At 35.8% G+C, this 21,581-nt stretch overlaps 1 protein-coding gene across 1 annotated transcript in view; it reads right to left on the minus strand.

Moving 5' to 3' along the window:
• Positions 1–21,581, minus strand: part of LOC150099754 (V-set and immunoglobulin domain-containing protein 10-like) — a 142,659-nt gene that overhangs the window by 36,329 nt on the left and 84,749 nt on the right. Inside the window, exon 2 of the mRNA XM_090403781.1 lies at positions 20,174–20,382. Within this exon, the coding sequence (XP_090259907.1) occupies positions 20,174–20,382 (209 nt within the window). The remainder of the gene's footprint in view (positions 1–20,173; positions 20,383–21,581) is intronic.

Genomic DNA, 21,581 nt, shown 5'->3' on the forward strand with positions numbered 1-21,581 from the left:
AGATGCGGTGATTGATTCATTCAATCCAATCCCTTGGAGGGTAATGGATGGCAATGCTGTAGCCAAAGAAGTTCTTAATGAGGCTCGGCTATTGCTGTTACCCTCCTGCCATGATCAGAGCTTTAATAGCTTAATAACACCTTATCCCTACACTGTCCTCTACAGATAACGGGGAAGATGAAAAGCATTCTTGCTTCGCCCCTTTAAGCCAGTCCTTATAAGGATAAGGACTGTAGATCTGGAAGATTTGACAAGCCCTTTTTACGACTTCCAGGGTAACAAATAGCAATGCAGTACCAATGAAGTTTAACTGAGGTTCGGCTGTTGCTGTTACCCTGCCGAGTTTCGAGAGTTCGCTCTCTTAGGGTTTTTGCCTTAAGGGAGCAATTTGAGTCTCCGGGGAAAGTGTTCTCGGGCACGGCCCGCTGAGGGGTTCTTGTCGGTGAATTATTTTCTTCATAATGAGCGGTTCAGCTCGGTGGTCGAGTTTCACTGAGTGGAACCAAAGCGGAGATTTGGACGGTCTTTCGCCCACGAATGAGTGGCCTAGAGATCGTCTGATTTTTTGAGATTTTACCCCTTTACTTAAACAGAGGGTAACAAATGGCAATGCTGTAGCCAATGAAGTTTTAACTGAGGCTCGGCTATTGCCGTTACCCAGCCATGACTAGAGCGTTTAGCTCAATAACACTCCATCCACACAGATCTTCTTCATTCAGATGACGGGATGAAGAGTCAAGGACTTAGTTCATCTCCCAGTTCTTTTAAGAACCTGTAGATCCTCAGAAACATTAAATATCAGTATCAATTGGAAACACGAAAGGAACTGTCTTTCGACCACAACCCCATCCTGCTTAAGCTCGAGCAACTCACTTCACCACACTCATTTACAACTTGGGACAAACTCTCCAGAATTCTACCAGAGCATAACGGCCCAGCCCCTGCTATTCACAATAAAGAGGAGATAGACTTTGCTGTAAACAACCTAACCAGTCAAATCAAACAAGCAATAAAGTCAGTCACGCAAACTACAGTCTTTCAAACGCTCAGTCGGATCCCCGAGGAAATCATGGATCTAATCAGATTAAAAAACAAAGCCAGAAAAGAGGTACCATAACACAAGAGTCCCACAAGATAAAACAACTCTGAATAATCTAAATAGACAAGTCCGTGAAGCTCTGCAAAAACATCGAAACCAAGATTGGGAAGCCAAACTGACGAATCTAAATCCAGGGGATAACTTCATCTGGAAATTCTTGAGAATCCTCCGCACTAAAAGGCAACTTACACCTCCAATTCAGACCAAGAAGGGAGTAGCCCACACTGACAAAGAAAAAGCAGAAGCTCTAGTTGACAGCTTGGAAACTCAATGTAACCCCTCTCATGAAAATCTGAACATCAATCTTATCTACAAGATTCACCTCCGAGTCAAGCAGGTCATAACACAACAAAAAGATAACTCAGAACCTATCACATCCACTTCTCCAGCAGAAGTTATAAAAACATAACCCCCCTTGAACAACAATAAGGCTCCGGGAAAAGCCATTGCGCATCTAATCGATATAATCAATGCCATCCTCAGGTTCAACTATTTTCCCTTAACCTGGAAGACGGTGGATATCACGCCAATCAAAAAAGATTGGAAAGAACTCTCAACTCTCCGAAAGCCACAGATCTGTCAGTCTTCTATCCAGCCTTGGAAAGGTAACGGAAAAAGTCATCCTTACAAGGCTTCAGACAGCAATGGATAAGTTAGGAATTATTCCGGACGAGCAGTTCGGATTCAGAAAAAATCATAGTACTGAACAACAAATACACTATCATAATATAATATATCACAAAAGGTTTCAACTGAAACCTCCACACACCTGCAGTCTTTATAGATACTACGAGGCTTTCGATAAGGTGTGGCATCAGGGTCTTCTCTACAAACTCATCAAATTCAATATACCAATTAATCTAGTAAAAATAATTGACACATACCTCAAAGACAGATACATGCAGGTCAAAATAAATGAAACTGCATCAACCAGTCGCAAGATCCTGCAGGTGTGAAACTGGGCTCACTTCTGGCTTCTTTGTTGTTTTCTATCTACATAGCTGATATCCTTCAACACCCAAGCTCCACAATCACTGCATTATATGCAGATGATACTGCTTTATTAGCAAGATCTCTCAGACTCCCAAACTGGCTATCAGAAGACTCCAAACCAGTATTCATACAATGGAGAAGTGGCTGATGGACTGGAGAACAAGCAAAACCCTCACAAGAGTTCAGCCATACTCTTCTCCAAAACGAAGGTCCAGACCAAGGAGGACATACACCTGCTAGGGAGTCAAGATTCCATGGCAGACTGAGGTCAATTACCTCGGCGTGATGCTTGACAAAAAAAAACCAAAAAAACTCCAATTCACCAGTCACATAAAACACATAAGCTCGAAGACATCCAAAGTAAATGCGAAAATCTACCCTATGATCAACAGAAGAAGCAAACTGGACACTCAGAACAAACTACTCATATACAAGATGGTAATATGCCCAGTCATCACTTACGCATCTTCTGCATGGAGTCACACCTCGGATAAAAATATTCAAAGGCTGCAGAGGATACAGAATAAATGCCTGAGAAAGATTCTGGACGTCCCATGGTTCATTAGAAACTCCCAGATTCACCGAGAAGTCAACACTCCCTACATCACATCCCTCCTTCATGATCTAGCAGAAAAGTTCTTCACCAAGACAAGCAATCATCCAAACGCGCTAATCAAGCAAGCTTCAGATTACAATGAAGCAGAATTCTACAAATACAGAAGACCCAAGTGAATTCTATGCTCAGCTGAACACAGCTAATCTCACTGCCCTTCCAGGGCGAGCTTAAAGCTCAATAACTCTCCACTCAAAGAACTTACCTCTTAGAGACAAAGGGGAATATGAAAAGCATTTATGCTTCACCCATCAAATCAGTAAAGTTCTGCAATCTGCCTGTAGATAATATTCTTATTTTTTTCATTATTACAAAATGTGTGCTTTGAAATCTTTTCTGGGTATTCTTAACAGTGTAAAAATATAGAAATAAAAGCATATTAGATGTTTCAAGTGAAAGTGGACGCCTACATGTATGATTAAGATCACTACTAAAAACGTGATAAATCATACTAAGAACACATTAATATAATATATTGTAATGTTACAAAATTTTTTAAATATTATTATATGTCTCTAAGGTCTTATCGCAGAAGGGAAATCCAAACAACCCACCGTCTCATTGTTTAAAATATATTTCTTGCCTATAAACGGCGTATGTTCTCTGGCTGAGCTGAACGTATGCGAGATGAAAACCCCGCTACGTTTGCATGAGATCGCTAACTCATTTCAATGGGGGAAAAAAAGCCCATATGAAGATTCCTCTTATCCAGAGGAATCTGGATATTTAAACACTTCTTGTGAGGAGACACAATTAGAAACATTCAGTTATTGCTAAAATAAAGAGCCAAAAGGCTTCAGTTTCGGAGATGCAAATTTACAAAAGCAAAGTGAATATTAAATTCAGCATTATTTAAAAACCAAAACGAACAGAAACTATGAAAGTTTTTCAGTTGACCACAGGGCTTGCGGGAATACATTCCACAGCATTCACGAATTGCCTTAGTATGGATACGTTTTATTTTACGTCTGCTTTGCTTAATAGCAAAGATTTTCCTAAATGTTTTTTTTTTTTGATAAATTAAATTTTATATATTACTCATATATAAAAAGATATGGTGTATTAATAAATTTCTTAAAAATTAATTTATTTTAACAATTCTAAAAATATTTTTAATGCCATTTAATAACAAACTTTATATACATTTTTATACAGAAAATCTATATAAAGATTTTAGCAAGTGTACACATTATTTGTTTTGTATAGAATCCATCGTCTTAGGATGTATACCTCAGCCTCGTTTGAAAAAATATTGAGAATAAAGTGTTTGTCGAGTAATTGACGAATACAACTTTTTTATATCCAGAGTGGTATCAAATATACCACTTAGACTTTGACTATTTAGATTTTCAACATTTACTACAAACGTTTTATGAATTGCATGTAAATCGCTTTTGTTATAGCCTGTTTAATTCCCAATATACCGTATGTACATCATAATAGTCATTTGAATGAAATAATTTTGGAAATAACATTGAAATAAAACCTGTTATATTAATTTTGTTTTCTATGTTAATTATACATAAAATTATTTTTAATAATATATATATATTTCGTGATGCATTCTTTTATAAATTTTTATTAATAAAATGAGAAAAACCATATAACTTCAAAATACACCATAATATTTTACGCATTTTATAAATATTTATTTATGGCATATGTTTATGTAATCATATGCTACCAAATCGACTTGAGTGTGTAAAGAAAGTTTTTAGATGTAAAGACATTTTTAATTACTAAAAATCAATAATTTAAATAATAAATTTAAATTATTAATTTGCTATGTTATGTTATATTAATTTGCTATGTTATGTTATATTATATATATTATATATATAATTTAAATTATATATATATAATTTAAATTATTAATTTGTTATATTATTATATAACAAGGATATTTTTTCAGCAGATAACAAGGATATTTTTTCAGCAGCAGGCAGGCGACTCTGAAGATACTAGTGGGCGCCACAGTGACGCAAGTTTTGGCGACTTCTGTTTTACGTTCTGTTACACCATTCATTCCTACAAACTATCTTCGGTAAAAAAAGCGATCGGATGTTCCTTTTCTTGGTAAACATTTGGAACCTTTAATGAAGTAAATATAACTGACTTATCCTTTTGCATTGTATTCATTCTCTGCATTTCAGATTTTTTGTCGCCAGAACACGGATGTACGAACAGGAAGATGATCAAAATAGCAACGTTAGTCTCTAAAAATGACAAACTGTAACGGAAATCTTCATCGCTTAGTTAATGATGAAAGTAACCGCAGTTATTTTAAGAATTAGCACATGTTACAGTTCCCATAAAGGAAAACAAGCAAAAGGAATGAAAAAAAAATTAAAAAAGGGAGCAAGGAAACACCCTAATCTATAATCGGCAAGTGGTACTTTCTGTTCTTGTAATTCAATCCATCTTTATCCCGCTCTTCAAATTTGTTCGGTTGTTAACGCTAACATGGCATTTTTAGTGTAAATATTTAGCGGAATTTTAAATGAAAATAAAGTGCACAGTTCAAGGTCTACGTACTTCATTTCAAGTAATATAAACACACGATTATGAAGCGGTCTTTTGCCAAACATGCGCTAAATCGTAAACTGTTTGTGATGCTATGTGTTTATTTCTATTCTGTTTCACATCACACAAAATTTATTTAAAATTCAGTTTTTTTTAATATTTTTTTAATTTTAAGTGTATGAACTTTTAAGCAGTATCAGAAAATGATGGTATGATCACTTAAAACGAAAATTTTAATTCATCAAGAAGGTAAGCAATTGTCTGAGTAAGTCGATCGCAAACCGTGGTGGAAACAATTCGGAGCTATTCCAATTCACCGTCCTGCAAACTCCTCGTGTTTGTCTCTTATCAACATGCAGCTTCGCTCCTGTAAACAGAAAGCTTTTTGTTTGCTTTGTAAACAGAAAACAAACATTAGCACTTTCCTCTATCAAATACAACACACGTTTCGCATCCTCCTCTTGTAAGTAGGAAACTTCAGCATTTTACAACTGTAAAGAGGAAACAAGCTTCCTCTTCTTAACGAAAAAGAAGTTCCTCTCGTAAACTGGGAAAGTTCCCACTATTGTGGTGTTGTTTTCCACTTGTAAACTGGAAACATTTTCAGGAAATTAAGATAATATAGAGCAACCTTTGTTTATTTGCAGTTAAACAAAGGTAAAAAGATAAAAATAAGAATATAACTTCTTGTTAAGTATAATTTACTTTAAAAATAAAGAATTTTTATTATTTCTTTTTTTTTTTCAGAGTATTTTAACTATTAGCTAATGCACCTTTTTATAAAAAAGATATAAGTTATACATTAATTCAACTAGGAAATTTGACTCCAAGATGATTAATTCAACTTGGAAATTTGACTCTGTGGAATTATATATTTTTTTTTTTTGGTGTATGAAGGCGTATGATCTAGGTTACAGTTTTTGATTAATTTGAAAATATATAAAGTTTATCAAGGTTATTCAAAGTTTATCATGTTATTAAGAAAATAACATCCTACAGGATGTTATTTTCTAACTACAAATGGTTGAAAGTATCCCTTGATTTTATTTGAATGAATAATCAACAATTGGAGTCCTTCTTCGAGTGGTGATTGATCAAAGTCTAAAATATTAATTAGTTAGAAATATGAATATGATTAATTTGTTAAATATATATATATATATATATATATATATATATATATATATATATATATATATATATATATATATATATATATATATATATATATATATATATATATATATATATATTTATTTATTTATTCTTATTCACTTACGCTTACTAAGAGACTTGGTATCGCGTACAGTACGCTTACACAGTTCGAGTAACATCCTACGTGTTCACCATTTAGCAGAAGTGGAAGCTCAGGATTGGTTTTCCAATACAGAAGTTTGTAAATCTATTTGGAACTGTTGGCATCACACACCTGCTATTAACCTGGAAGTACTGGCCTCATTATAGAATTGATCCTGACTGTATTAGTGGAAATTAGCAGCAGATGCACCGTAATGTATCCACTTTTGGGGTAAATGAGTCAGGAAAGTCCAACATGTCACATTCTATTGCAATATAGCGGTCGTTAGAGAAATCGGGAAACCTTAGTGTTCGATTGTAGCTCCGAGGCGTGCTAATAGACGCAACTACACCTGCCGGTTTGTTATATTCTCCAAGTTGAGATCGCTGTTCCATGATGAATCATCATTAGCATGGAACGCTCGGTCAGCTCCATAAAGGCACCAAAGTTGTAGAACTTTACACAAGTGTGGTGATATATGAGGAATGATGAAGAGCATTTTGATTGTCTATTCCTATTGTTTCATCTCCACTGATGTATTACTCTAGGTTACTTTTATTTAGTGTAATTAGCATACTCTGTACAGATTATGACACAAAATAAAAATTCTACAGAAAGTCTCTTAGGCCTATTTTGAGATAATCTTAATAAATAGGCAGGTATATAACTCCTACGTAATTATTTAAGGCCTTTTTATTGTTTCTGATATATAGTACAGGAAAATCTTTATATTTATAGTAAGTGTTTTAATTAAACGAAATAATCGGAAACATTCATAATTATTTAAAATAAAAACGTGTTATTATTTTTATGCTACACAAAGAGGAATAAAAAATCAGATGAATTTGTTTTCATTTATAACTTGTACATCATCAGTTGATACACCTAATAATTATATTCTTGCAACTTGTATTTGGTTTGCAATGTTCAATTTTTTAATTGGAGGATTGATTCATTCAATTTAATACCCTTGGAGGGTAATGGATGGCAATGCTGTAGCCAATGAAGTTCTAATTGAGGCTCGGCTATTGCTGTTACCCTCCTGCCACGATCAGAGCTTTAATAGCTCAATAACACCTTATCCCTACACTGTCCTCTACAGATAACGGGGAAGATGAAAAGCATTCTTGCTTCGCCCCTTTAAGCTAGTCCTTATAAGGATAAGGACTTTTTAATTGGAAGTGGAAAATTTTATCTAGCTAGAGTCTGCAGGATTTAAGGTAACTGTTGGTGTACCACAAGGATCAGTGCTTGGTCCACTGTTATTCAATCTACATTAATGATATTGGAAAGGATTTGACAAGCGACATACAGCTATTTGCTGATGATGCAAAGATAGGTAGGGTAATCAGGAATGCTGCCGATATGCAGTGTTTGCAGAATTATTTGAATAGGCTGTAATTGTGGGAATGGGACAACGGGTGTCAGTTCAATGTCAACAAATATAAAATCATTTAATTCGGCGTGATTAGATATCCAATGTCGTATTATATTGGCGGGATTAGGCTAGAAGAAACGGATGAGGCTAGGGATCTTGGGGTGTTAATAGATAGGAAGTTGAAGTTCAGGGGCCATGTGACAAAGATTGCAAAGACAACTCAAAAGATAATTGCAATGCTGAAACGAACGTTCACATGTAAAGATAAGGATGTTATTTTACCTCTTTACAAGGCCTTGCTAAGACCTCACTTGGACTATTGTGTGCAGGTCTGGTCTCCTGATTTCCGTTGTGATGCTGATATATTGGAGAGAGTACAAAGGAGAATGTTAAAAATGATATCAGGATTGTGGAATACTGATTATGAAGACAGATTGAGAATTTGTAGACTGTATACACTAGGAAACAGGAGAAGGAGGGGTGATATGATTGAGACTTACAAACTTCTGAAAGGGTCATACAGATTTCAACTGATGAAAGTTTTCATTTTATGGCGGGTGAGGAAAGACAAGAGGGCATCCTTGGAAGCTAAGAATGAAGTCTCGTAAGAAAGGATTGAGGGCTGGATTTTTCTCTGAGGGTGGTGCGTGATTGGAATGGATTGCCACTGGATGTTGTGAGCGCCAGGATTGTGAATGAAGTCAATAATCACTATGATAGCTGATGTGTGTGTAGTATGTGGCCTCCTTCGATGAGTCTCTGACTCCTTGGAGGTCTCCCTTTAATAATAATAATAATAATAATAATAATGTCTTGGAAAATAATGAAATATGATTCATAGCATGTCTCAAAAGTTGAAGGAATTCATTAATGTTGAAACTATAATTGTTATCATTAATATTACAAGAGTTCTCTTTATCACTATATTCCCACTATGAACAAGACCTTCATGCTTGGCTCGGTTAATTACAAGCAAGTTAGTATTTCAATGTTGTGGCATAGGAGTGCTGTACGTTAAGAAAGCTTGTAAGAAATGGGCGTCTTCAAACAGAAATGAGGTCTATCTGTAAACATTTACCTGTATTTTTATGGTTTTTTTAAATAAGTTAATTTATGAAAGTTGTATCAAAACCATGTTTATTTATATCTCATTTAGATACGCAAACTAAGGTTTTTGTACAGGTCTCTTCCAACAAATATCCTGCCAGCTGGCTTTACTTCCATTTAAAATAATTCTCTTGCGATGTTGGTATGCAGCTAAAAATAGAAATTATGACAGCTAATATGCTGAGTATGTGTCAGCACAATGCACATAAGGATAATTTCTTTTATTATTAGCCACTCAACGTCTTACAAACGTTGTAACTTTTATTTCGCAATTAATTATTTATAAACTGATTCCATCTTGTCGGGATACAGTTTTTTTTTTTTTTTTTTTTTGGAAACTATCCAATACTTGCTTGAACAGCAGCAGAGAATCCAATGGAGAGACAACCTCTTCTCCCACTCTCCATGAAATCAATGAAAAACATTCTGAATGTTCAAGGCAATAATACCCCCCCCCCCAACCTCACACACAGAAATGATACTATAAATTACAAATGTAATTAAGAAAAACTGCAGTACATTTTATAAGGAAATGCACTGTTATTTATTAGCATTTGTCATTTGTCCTTAAAACAAAATTCTGGATTCATGTCTGACTTGAACCTTACACTGATTTTATTAGTTGCTTGTTATAGGAATTTATCGCGTATTAGTTGCTAACCAGTCCCGTGAGACTTCTCTGTCAGAAGTTTAAATCGCGCACGGCTTGAAAACTTTATCGAAAATCTAAAACAAATAATATATGCTATTCAAATCCAGGAGTTTGTTGTTTTCATTCCTGACGCTTAGGTAATGTGAGAAAGCGTCATCAACAGTAAGTCGAAATCATATACTTTAATCGCTAAAAAATGAACTCCATTTCATAAAAAAATACTAATATCTGGTCCATATCTGGATAATCAAAAGATAGAACAAATGATTGCTTTAGATAGATGACTCCAAATTCGAAATCATTAACATTAAAGCAAAATTATAAGCATAAACATTAAAAACTGGTAACTCAATAGCAAATTCACGAACAAAATCCAGTGAGCAGAAGTCAGATGAAGTGAACTCTCTTTTTATCCTATCGTGACTACAAGATCCATCCATCCTAACCATCTTGGGAACAGTCAGAAACCATATTTGAAGTCATTCCAGCTCCAATTTCTAAACTGGTGATCAATAAATTGTTCTTGACACGTGATCTTGTTATAAAAATCAAGGCGCATTCTTTTTTCTAAGGAGACTAACATTCGAATATAAATTTGAAAAGAGATTTCTTCAGAAATCCCTTTTCAAAAGTAAATTGAAAATTTCGCATGATGTATAAAGATAATTCTTTCACTTGGCTAGAGGTGAACGCAGTTTGAATTATCACGAAAACGATTACATTCAGGCTGCAATAACTTGCAATCTGCACAAATACTGCCGTATATATATCAAATATATATATATATATATATATATATATATATATATATATATATATATATATATATATATATATATATATATATATATATATATATATATATATATGTGTGTGTGTGTGTGTGTGTGTGTGTGTGTGTGTGTGAGATAAATTTTTTAACTTGGGGATATTGTATATTATATTAGGATAACTAAGTTATTTTATTAACTTGGTTATTTTAACTCCTAATCCCAAGTATGCAAACAATTAATTTGCGCCTGAAACAAAGTTCAAGTCTAAAGGTGATACAACACCAGGGCAACTCATTGTAAAGGTGGGTAAAGCTCTGATCACTATTCTTAGTATTTTCCCATAATGTAAAGTACATCTCACTAGAAGATGTATACTGCAATGCATTATGGGTGGGGTCACTACCCAGACCGGTTTCAACCTTTTTTGAGGTCTCCTCAGTGAGTTGCTAGACCCTATATATATATATATATATATATATATATATATATATATATATATATATATATATATATACCAAGGTTCTTAAGAGAACTGGGCGATGGACTGAGTCCTTGACTCTTTATCCCGTCATCTGAATGAAGAAAATCTCTGCGGATGGAGTGTTGTTGGGTAGCGCATGGCTGGGTAGCGGCAATAGCCGAGCCTCAGTTAAAACTTCATTGGCTACAGCATTGCCATTAGTTACCCTGGAAGTCCTAAAAAGGACTTTCTCTTCCCTCCAAGTTTATCTCTACTCCATATACCAAGGTTCCTTATAGTCCTTATAAGGACTGGCTTAAAGGGGCGAAGCAAGAATGCTTTTCATATTCCCCGTTATCTGTAGAGGACAGTGTAGGATAAGGTGTTATTGAGCAATTAAAGCTCTGATCATGGCAGGAGGGTAACAGCAATAGTAGCCGAGCCTCAGTTAGAACTTCATTGGCTACAGCATTGCCATCCATTACCCTCCAAGGGTAATGAATGAATCAATCACCGCATCTCACGGTCGATTGATTCCTTCCCATACCAAGGTTATAGTAATACGGAGCCTTATCAACTTTACCTATAGAAGTTGTACCAAGGTGTTTTTATTTTTAATAAAAATCTCTGGAGGAAATATAGATGTAATAAATTTTTTAACTTGAGGATATTGTATATTAGGATAACCATATATATATATATATATATCTTTTTAAAAGTGTATATCACTATATATATATATATATATATATATATATATATATATATATATATATATATATATATATATATATACGATCTTTTTAAAAGTGATACTGTGAATTGGGAAAGTCCAATAGTATTTTTATTAATTTTACATAACAAAAGTTGGAAATCAAGAGATTATTTTACGACTGCGGATATGGTTAAGGTTAATAATCCGAAAACGGGTCTAGAAACCAGAGACTGTAATTTTGATTTCATAGCACTCAGTGAAAGTCATTATCTGGTCAACAATCGATATGATCGATCCAAAACCTGTTGGTTAGAGAAAAAAGAGAAGATATCGACCCAGGCAATGAGGCCAGCAATTTATCCCATCTTCCTTTAGCTATTAGGCTTATAAAACGCTTCTTATAAATTTTTGAAGTATTACAACTACATAATTATATCTGTCGATTCAAATGTTCTATGGGAAATCTCTCTCTCTCTCTGTCCAGGAGAGAAAACCTGAATTCCAGTGGAAAGGACTTGTCCACATATGAGCGTGACCGGATATAAACTCTTTATTCCACTAAAGCATTCCTAATGGCAAACACACAACAGCAAATTATTGATTCCACTGTGCAAATCTCTGAAGTTTCATAATAAGTGTGTTAATACACTTAATTGTGGGTCCTACGATTCGTGTCTGGGTTGTTTTACAAACTGTTATTCCTGTTCTTGTTATCTAACAAAGTGAAATGTATCACAGGTGTTTTCAGAGTCTGGTCAGTTGTTTGTAAGGTCTTCTGATTGCAAAGCTATTTTATCGCATGAACGATATCGTACAATTATCTTTAGAAGTTACGATTCACACTCTTCAAAGCCGTCTATTTTCATGTACGAAAACTTGCCATGGAGAAGGCATGTTTTAGGTGCGCGTGTTTGGATATGGCAGCTACCAGGAGAGTCACTGTTTCAAAATCGTTATTTGTCAGAGACAGTATATCGATCCATCTGTTAAGCGTGGCGTGGTGTGTTATGGTGTGGAAATTCATCTTCTGGTTTGGACTACAACACCATGTCGTCACGACCACTATAATAATTGTTGAACATTATACAGGCATTATGGGCAATTTGGTGTTGTCTGCGCTGCGCTAGTTTTATACAAACGACCCAGTTGAGTTTAAACACGATAATGCACCACGTCCTACTGCACCGATTGCGACTACATGGAGTAAGGGAATAGAAGCGTAAATGTTAAACTGTCCAGTACGAAATCCTGGTCTAAACCTTAGAGAGTACTTCAAAAGCATTAGAATGTATTGAAAGCGACATCAACTCATCATTTAAATGGCGAAGATATTATCATTTTACTAGAATAATTGGCCCAAATGTCTCAATCAATATTAAGAGAAAAGTATGCGCATAAGTGTGCCACTGTCATCGCAGCAAAAGGTTGATCGATATAAACTATCTGATCAAAAGTATCCGGACACCTACTCGAAACTGTAATCAGACTTTCCTGTGACACACTTTCGAGTAGTGGACATTAATACAGGGTGGGTTCACCTTTTGTTTCTATGACAGCTGTTACTCTGCCGGGGAGATTTTCTACCAGGTGTCGGAACGTTTCTGGAGGAATGGCAGCTAATTCCTTCTGAAGAGCCACAGCAGTTCGTGATGTGGGTCATTGAGATCTGAAGCGAAATCGGAGTTCTAATTCATCCCAAAGATGTTCTATGGAATTCAGATCACGCTCTGGGCTGGCCAGTCCATTTCTGGAACGTTATTGTCCACAAACCATTCCCTCACAGATCTTGCTTTATGGCAGGTAGCATTGTCATGCTGATAGAGACAATAGACATCACCGAATTGATCTTCCACCATATACGCAACGGGTCAAAATGTCCTTGTACTCTTAGGCATTTACATTTCCGTGTAGTGTTACGAGAAAGCCAAGTCCATTCCACGAAAAACACCCTCACACTGTAACGCCACCTCCTCCAAATTTCACTGTTGGCACTACACATGCTTGCAGGAATCATTCTCCAGGCATTCGCTACATCAAGACTCCGCATTATCAGATTTTATATTTCTATCTTCTAACGCACTTTTTGCCGTATCAATCCACCTATCCCATCGGACTGCCGCATGGTAAAGCGTGATTCATCACTCCAAACCACACGTTTCCAGTTGTCCACTGTCCAGTGGCGTCGCTCTTTACACTGCAGGCGGCGCTTAGCGTTCACAGGAGAAATGTTTCGTTTATGGGCAGCTCGACCATGGAACCCCATTCCTCTTTACTCTCGACGCACAGTCATGGTGCTGGTTGGACAGTTAGTAGCACTGCGGAACTCCCAGGTGATTGTTTCATTCGAATGTTTGGAGATTTCCACGAACCACCGTCTTCAACGCTCGACGGTCCCTGTCTGTTATTAAACGCGGTTTACCCGACCGTGGTTTTGTTGTGGTTGTGCCTTCACGTTTCCACTTCACAATCACGCCACTAACTGTTGACTTTGGCAACTTGAGGAGAGTTGAAATGTCTCTGACAGATTTCTTACTGATGTGGCAACCAATAACTAGTCCACGTTCGAAGTCACTGAACTCCCTTGACCTACCCATTCTGCTCGTACTTCTTATCATTGAAGAACACACAGCTCTGTGCCTCCGTTTATACTGGTAAGTGAGGTCGTAGTGACGTCTAGACGTCAGTTTATGAATTACAGAGGGGTGTTCGGATACTTATGATCAGATAGTGTATTTAGGGGATTCATGTAAGTTTTGCAACACGATTCATATAACCAGTGAGTAGCTAAAATTCAATTAACAGGATAGGAATTTGTGCAGTTCCAAGATATTTGCTCATGTTGGGTACTTGCTACATCACATGCCAAAGATTCTTATTGGTGTGAGATCTTACGATTAAAGGAAAATAATCCACCAAGACAAGTCACTATCGTTCTTATAAACATTGTTAAATGCCACGTGTTGGTAACAAGGAACTTTTATCGTATTAGATATGTCCGTTTTATGCAAGACGTAAATCATCAGCTGTTATATCCTACCGGAGTCAATGTTTGTCACATGACACATATCAATATACTTATTCATGATTGCTATTTAACCAACTGTGGGTGCGTTTATTGGCCATTCGGATGCAGTCTATCCTTCTAAGTTTCAAATCGATATCGAAATGTGCCGATCACAAATAGGCAACCTTTGTCCTTTATCTCCCAATGCGGTAATCAACCAGTCTTTACAATGGGTGCCTATCACCTGACGTGTTGGTAGTCGCGTGGTACTGGCGTTTCCTTTTAGCATGAGGAATGTCTCTCATATTCGCCCATACTGAAACAAAAAAATCAACTCAATGAAGCTAGGATTACTACGGACGGATGTTTTTGCAACAAGTCTATTAGCGTACGTGTGTGTGTGTGTGTGTGTGTGTGTGTGTGTGTGTGTGTGTGTGTGTGTGTGTGTGTGTGTGTGTGTGTGTGTGTGTGTGTGTGTGTGTGTGTGTGTGTGTGTGTGTGTGTGTGTGTGTGTGTGTGTGTGTGTGAATGGGATTTCCTCACCAAAAGGCATTTGGCATCCAGCCTAGAGGGCAGCCCACATTGTTTAAATATTCTGGCCGCTTGCCAGAATTGAAATCCGACACTCTCATACACTGATTAAACCCTTGAGTAATCAGGAGAAAAGCAATAAAACATCTGGTAAAATCAGGATACTAATTAATTAAAAATAAATTAATACTCAAATATAGAATAACATCTGTTATAAACACTTAACCAGTACAAAAATGCGTCTCCTTCGCGTTTAAAATTACATTAAGGTAATGCGAAAACAATGAAATATTTAGCAGATGTAAAGAAATATAAAGACAAGAAGTTAACATAAATTAAGAGTTTCTAAATAAAATTATCTCCCCGAGGATCAAATATATTTAAAAATAACCTATCAACTGATGAGTCGGCATTTTGTCCTGTATACCCAATAGGTTACCTTTAACTATCAATGCTTAATGCAGTTCTGAATAATATAAGAACGTAAATTAACATACCAAATCCGTTTTAATGATAATTTATATCTTACTTAATGCAACTGCCGTTTTCTTCTCTATACAGGCCATCGCAAAGAAGCCAGTGCAATCGTGTAACACAATTTCCAATTACAGTGCATCACCCTGAGACGCAATTGTTTGTAGGAGAACATCACATGAGAAGGTGAGTTGATTAGAACTAACTGCTAATCAACACTTACTAGTTGTAGCTACAAGACACAGTAAACTCTGTAGTCTGTACTTGCCACACAGCGTGGTAGATAGCTAATGAAAGAACAACGCAGATGATTCCAAAACATCGTATGTCAGTTGCCTTGCTTGTTATTTGCTTTCAAGAGATAGGTTTACCAACATAATATAAACAGCATTAGCAAAAATAGCCATGTAGGGGAAAATATTTTAAATTATAAATCGTACGCATTTTTTTTTTCATTGTTGTCTGCTACTTGCACAAAGGAAGTTCAACTAAATTGTTCTCCAGCCAATTGGGGCACTATTAATTTTTCATTGTTTAGTACACAGGCCAATACTGACCAGTCTCCCCTGTCTAGCGATGCTTTTAGATCAGGGGTTCTTAAACTTTTTGAAGTCACGGAACACTTTTCATTATAAGAAAAATTTGGGGAACACCAAAAGCATTAGGGTCTAACAATAAAAATATGCACGGACTTGTTTTTTATATAAAAATGGAACTATTTCAATGCGATACTTGAGCTTGTTGGCTTTTGCAGATTTCAGCAATATCCGGTCTAATATGTGATATAGCAATCCTCATCCCTTTGTCTATATTAGTAAGTCTTTCACACTTTTTAGTTTTTATATTGGTTAATATTGAGAAACCGAGCTCGCACAAATATGATGTTGAAAACTGTAAGAAAATTTTCAGTGCCCTTGTGGAGAGAGCTGGGTATTCGTCTTGGACAAACGTCCAAAATTCCTCAAGAGTTATTTCAGAGAATTTCATTTTTAGAGTACGATCCGTTGACAAGGTAACAAATTGTTCTTCTTGTAACGAAAATTCCCAACTCGATGTATTAACTGTGCCAAATGGATTTCGTATCCAGTCATAATCGTGTGTATTTAAGGAAGGAAAGTAACTTGAAATCTTTTCTTCCAATATTGTTAAATGTTCTGTTATAACGGAAATAATTCCCTCGACATTTTTATTATGAGGCGAAGGAAACATATCCACTGTATTATTTTTCTGATATGCGGTTTTTCCAAAGAGATACTTTTTTCTGAAAAGTTGACAATTTGTCAGTGGATGTTAAAATATTTTCATTTTTCCCTTGGATACTTATATTAACGCTATTTAAGTAATTAAAAATATCAGCTAAACATGCCATTTTAGCACACCAAACATCATTTTGAAGACATTTTACAAAAGCATATTCATTTTGAAAAAAGGCCAATAACTCATTCTTAAGTAGTGTAAAATTCGGAATAGCACTTTATCCCTGGATAACCATCTTATTTCCGTGTGCAAAAGCAAATATTCGTACATGGTTTCCATAGATATGCAAAGTCTTAAAAAGGCGTGCTTTTAAAGGTCTCTTGACTCGATGTCATTTATCATAATTACAACTTAGTCTAGTACAGGTTTTGACATTTCCCGTAATGTTTTTGAAACTAAGGATTCTCTGTGCAAAAAAACAGAGCGTAGATATACTATTTGGGTTTATTTTCTTTGCAAGGGTAACAAATTCTTTAATACAATCTACCATTGACCTATAAACGATATTCTATTGGTTTAGAAATCAGCGCGCATAGCAGTCTTCAGCTGTTAGGACCAGAGCAGCCAAGAACACTCAGAACTGTGTCATGTGACATCTTTCACCGACGGAACACTTGTAACAATTTGCGGAACACCGGTTAAGAACCACTGCTTTAGATTGGTGATTGACTATGGACGGTTTTGAGTTTCTTTATGCTGTTATGGTTATGAATAAGTAAACACTGAATTAATATGAGCTTGATATTCATTGGATGTAATTATCGTGTGGAATGGAATGATTTCCTTTTCATCCTTACGGATGGTAGGAGCAGCTATGCTACCATACTAGAGAAGTGACTATGAGCAAGGTGGTTTCTCCTTGCCGTGCTATGTCCTATGGCTGTATCCTGTGTGTTCACGGGTCCGATTGCGGGATGAAAACCCGCATAATAAACTGGGGGGAAAAACCCTACTGTCCACGCCCAAGACCGGCGAACTTGGCTATGGCTAAGGGAAATCCTTCAGGTCCTCATGTCTCCGACGGGAATCGAAACCTAGGACACTCCTTCCCCAGGAATATGGTTGCCAAGCGCACAGCCAATAGGCTAACCTCGCGGACATTTACCGTGTACATTAAGTGTATTGCAATACTGCATAGCTTGCCAATTTACAGAATATACGCCATGACATTGCCTCCATGTAGCGACATGATGATTGCTATAAATACATACATTACTGGAAAATATGCTCAACTTTCTTTAGCTAGTTAGCTTCCCACTTTTTCACGATGTATCTAAGTGTACAAAAACAATCCAGAGAGTTGATTATTTTTATGTAATTTGGTCAGTTTTAGTAAACACCACCATAATTTGTCTGCCATATCTCTCTTTTCTATCTCTCTCTCCCCTGAAAACATGGAATCGTTGATAGTTTGGGCTCCCTATCAGATATAAAGGCTGGAAGGATGTAGACTCACTGGCCACTTATTTAGATAAAGTTAAGGCTAAAGGAGCTCTGTCTACTCCTTTTGGGAATAAAATGCAGTTAGAAGATTTTTTTTCCAATTTAATTACATGCAACTATTTCATTCTCTTATATTTAGCAATTTATTATCTTGTTTTCATCCGTATTTTACCTTGACCTAAACAACAGCAATTGAGTGTGAAATATGACCCGAGGACTTCCTCCATCAGAATCAAAACCACATTTCCTCGAGAAGACAACTGGAGAACTCACTTAGCACTACACTAAACACTCAAACAGATGGCCTGGTCTTCCTTGAAAACAAGATCACATCCTTCTCAAAACATTTTACATCCACATGTATGCAACAATTCTCAAACACTTCTGGATTAGAGCATCTCCAAGAGGACTCACCTTAATCACAATTACTCCACCACAGAAACTGCGTGAATTCAACCAAGGTGTTCTTCAACCGACAACCTCATCGCACATTGATCGGATCATTACAGTCAACTAGACTCACAGGATACCTGTTTTGAAATAGAAACATAAGTCCGACCACTGGCCAATGCCTTTGTTTACCGAATAGAAGTGAGGGGTCATAGATCTCCTAATCCAGAATCTAAAATAGAAACTTTGATTTCTCATTCTATCCCGGATTGCACAAATAAAAAAAAGCAATATCAACAAATGCAAAGGGTCATTATAAAAACCTTTTTTTTTTCAGATTTCACTACATCACAAAGAATATAAATTACTTCTGAAAACTCCCACGAACCCAGCTTTCAACTTCCGTTATCTAAAGTTTCTCTTCTTTTTCTTGCCAACTTCAAGAAAATATACTACTTCGTTATGTCAGTACCTCCACGTCTGCATAAGCATCCTGATCTTCATCTTGCAGTACATATCTTCTCATGATAATTAGTTTTCAACGCGATCTCCGGTACAAATCACAGTGAATACCAAATGAGATGCAGGACATGCAGCAGATACTACGGAAGCACACATCTTGCTTCATCTTGCCACAATTTCAACTCCAACTAAGCTCCAAAATTCCAGTTCAGAGAATCAGGAAAATCTTAAATACACATCTAATTTATTTTGTTTACACTCATTCAAATGACTATTTTTCTTCCAAATTTAACAATATTAACATATAAACGAACATAGTCACATGTAGGGTAAGCAACTCGACAAGCAATATTTCATATTCAGAACTGAAAGCTTTCTTGCAAAGTTATAAAAGTATTAAAATCCAACACAATCAAATAACATGAATAATTGCTTACGAACCAACTCTCTGTTTTATGTTACAGACAGACGGAACGCCTAATAATCAGTAGGCCAAGAGGGACACTACGGGAATATATATATATATATTTAATAATAATTTGGAGCAAAAAAGAATTTGAGAAACATACACATTCAATAAATACAAGACAAGCCATTCTTTATATTCTTGAACCTTACCGCCCCCCCTAGTGCTTTATTCAATCATAATTACATTCCATTGGCTTAATAAGTTTAAGGCATCTTGGGGGAGTTTTCTAATTTATTTATATCCATAGGAGATTTGCAATTGTTCTACTGAATGTTACGATTTTATGACAGACGTCACTTGAACAAACACAGGCCATAATTTTATATATAACTCCAAGCCAAACTACAATATGCTTAAAAGCCCGCATCTACCAGTTCTTCCTGTATATTTATCATCATTGACGCAATACGCCCAAAACAAATGTGAAATTTTCTAAAAGTAACAGAACACAAAAACGTTGCTGCCTTATAGTAATAAGGAGAAAATTTCCAGCGAAAAATATGGAATATCGTTTCATATTTCATTTCGCTTACCGTATGATCCTTGAGTTCGTCCGCAAAGCAATGAAGATATATTGTTTGCCCAATCTGCGTGGTCACGTTTCTTGTACTACTTGGATGTACGAGCTGAGGGTTAAACTGAATTAGATCTCGGGCTTTATCTAATCGATATATCGACTTTGGAGTTGGCGGTCCTATTCCTTTTATGCCCTTTGGTAGATTTTCATATTTTCCACTTGCTCCTGAAATGTAAAATATGTTCCAAATAAAATTACCTAAAGACGCAAACATATTTTGAAAAGAATCGAATAGAAGAACATACAAAAAAACAACAACAATGGAACTTAGAAAAAGATAAAAAATACATTTTCCATCGTCTGGTGCTTTTTTATGCTATTGTTACAGAAACAATTGTTGTTGTCGTACATAAATTATAGAATAAGATACACTAACAACAATTACTGTGGCAATAATGCCTTCTCTTGCGCAAAAAAAAAAAGACTATTACTGAAATAAGAATACTTGGCTAGAACATTCTTTTTAAATACAAATAACAATTGAAAAACGTATTTAAATTTAAAATACTTTTAAACAACTAGAAGTGCAAAACGCACTTCTTTCTGTATGTTGCTATGCATTATGAGAAGGGTCACTACCCAGACTGCTTTCGACCTATATCGAGGTCACATCACTGGATACATACCCCAGAAAGACCAAGGACGGATTCAATGCACAAGTCGCCTATTTGCTAATTGCACAAGTTCTACATTCAACTTTGGTATCTTGGGTTTAGCTCTCGTTAATGAGACCACATTAAAGGTCGAAACTGCTCTTGGTAGTTAATCTTTCCATAATACATAGTAATATATTCGAAAGGCAAGGGCGCTTTGCTTTAAGGGATGCTAAGGCAACTGGAGCGAAGTCATCATTCTGTTATACAAGTAGCTTAGTCATGAAAATAATTCACGCGCAAATATTGTTTCCTTGCAGTTAAAAAAATAAAATAAGAATAAAATTTTTTGACAAGTATAATTTTTTTTATAATTGGTTTAATATTTTAGAAAATTTTCATTTTTTCTGCAATATTTTATTAATAAAAAACCACACCTTATTACTACTTGAATATATTTCCATATTCAAGTAGCAAAGAGTATGTTCCTGCGTTAAATCAGCTTTACTATTTTCGTGAGTTGTACTCCTACTGATGTAATTCTGACATGATAGAGCTGTTCTTTGCTTGTCATTGGTCAGGAGCCCACTGCTGAGCGACCTGCCTGGTCAGCAGTGGCCTCCCCAAATATACAAATACAGTATATGTGGTGTACTTTATCGAAGTTTGTTTGGGTTGTGACCCTACCTTGATGCATAGCATTAAGCAATTCTGAAAGAAAGTGTGCTCTACATAATGGAATACAAAATCAACAGTCTCTCTATATAAGTA

Source organism: Typopeltis vanoorti, chromosome 14 (genome assembly GCF_054136105.1).
Source record: "Typopeltis vanoorti isolate ZY-2024b chromosome 14, IOZ_Tvanoo_1.0, whole genome shotgun sequence".
Classification (NCBI taxonomy): Eukaryota; Metazoa; Arthropoda; class Arachnida; order Uropygi; family Thelyphonidae; genus Typopeltis; species Typopeltis vanoorti.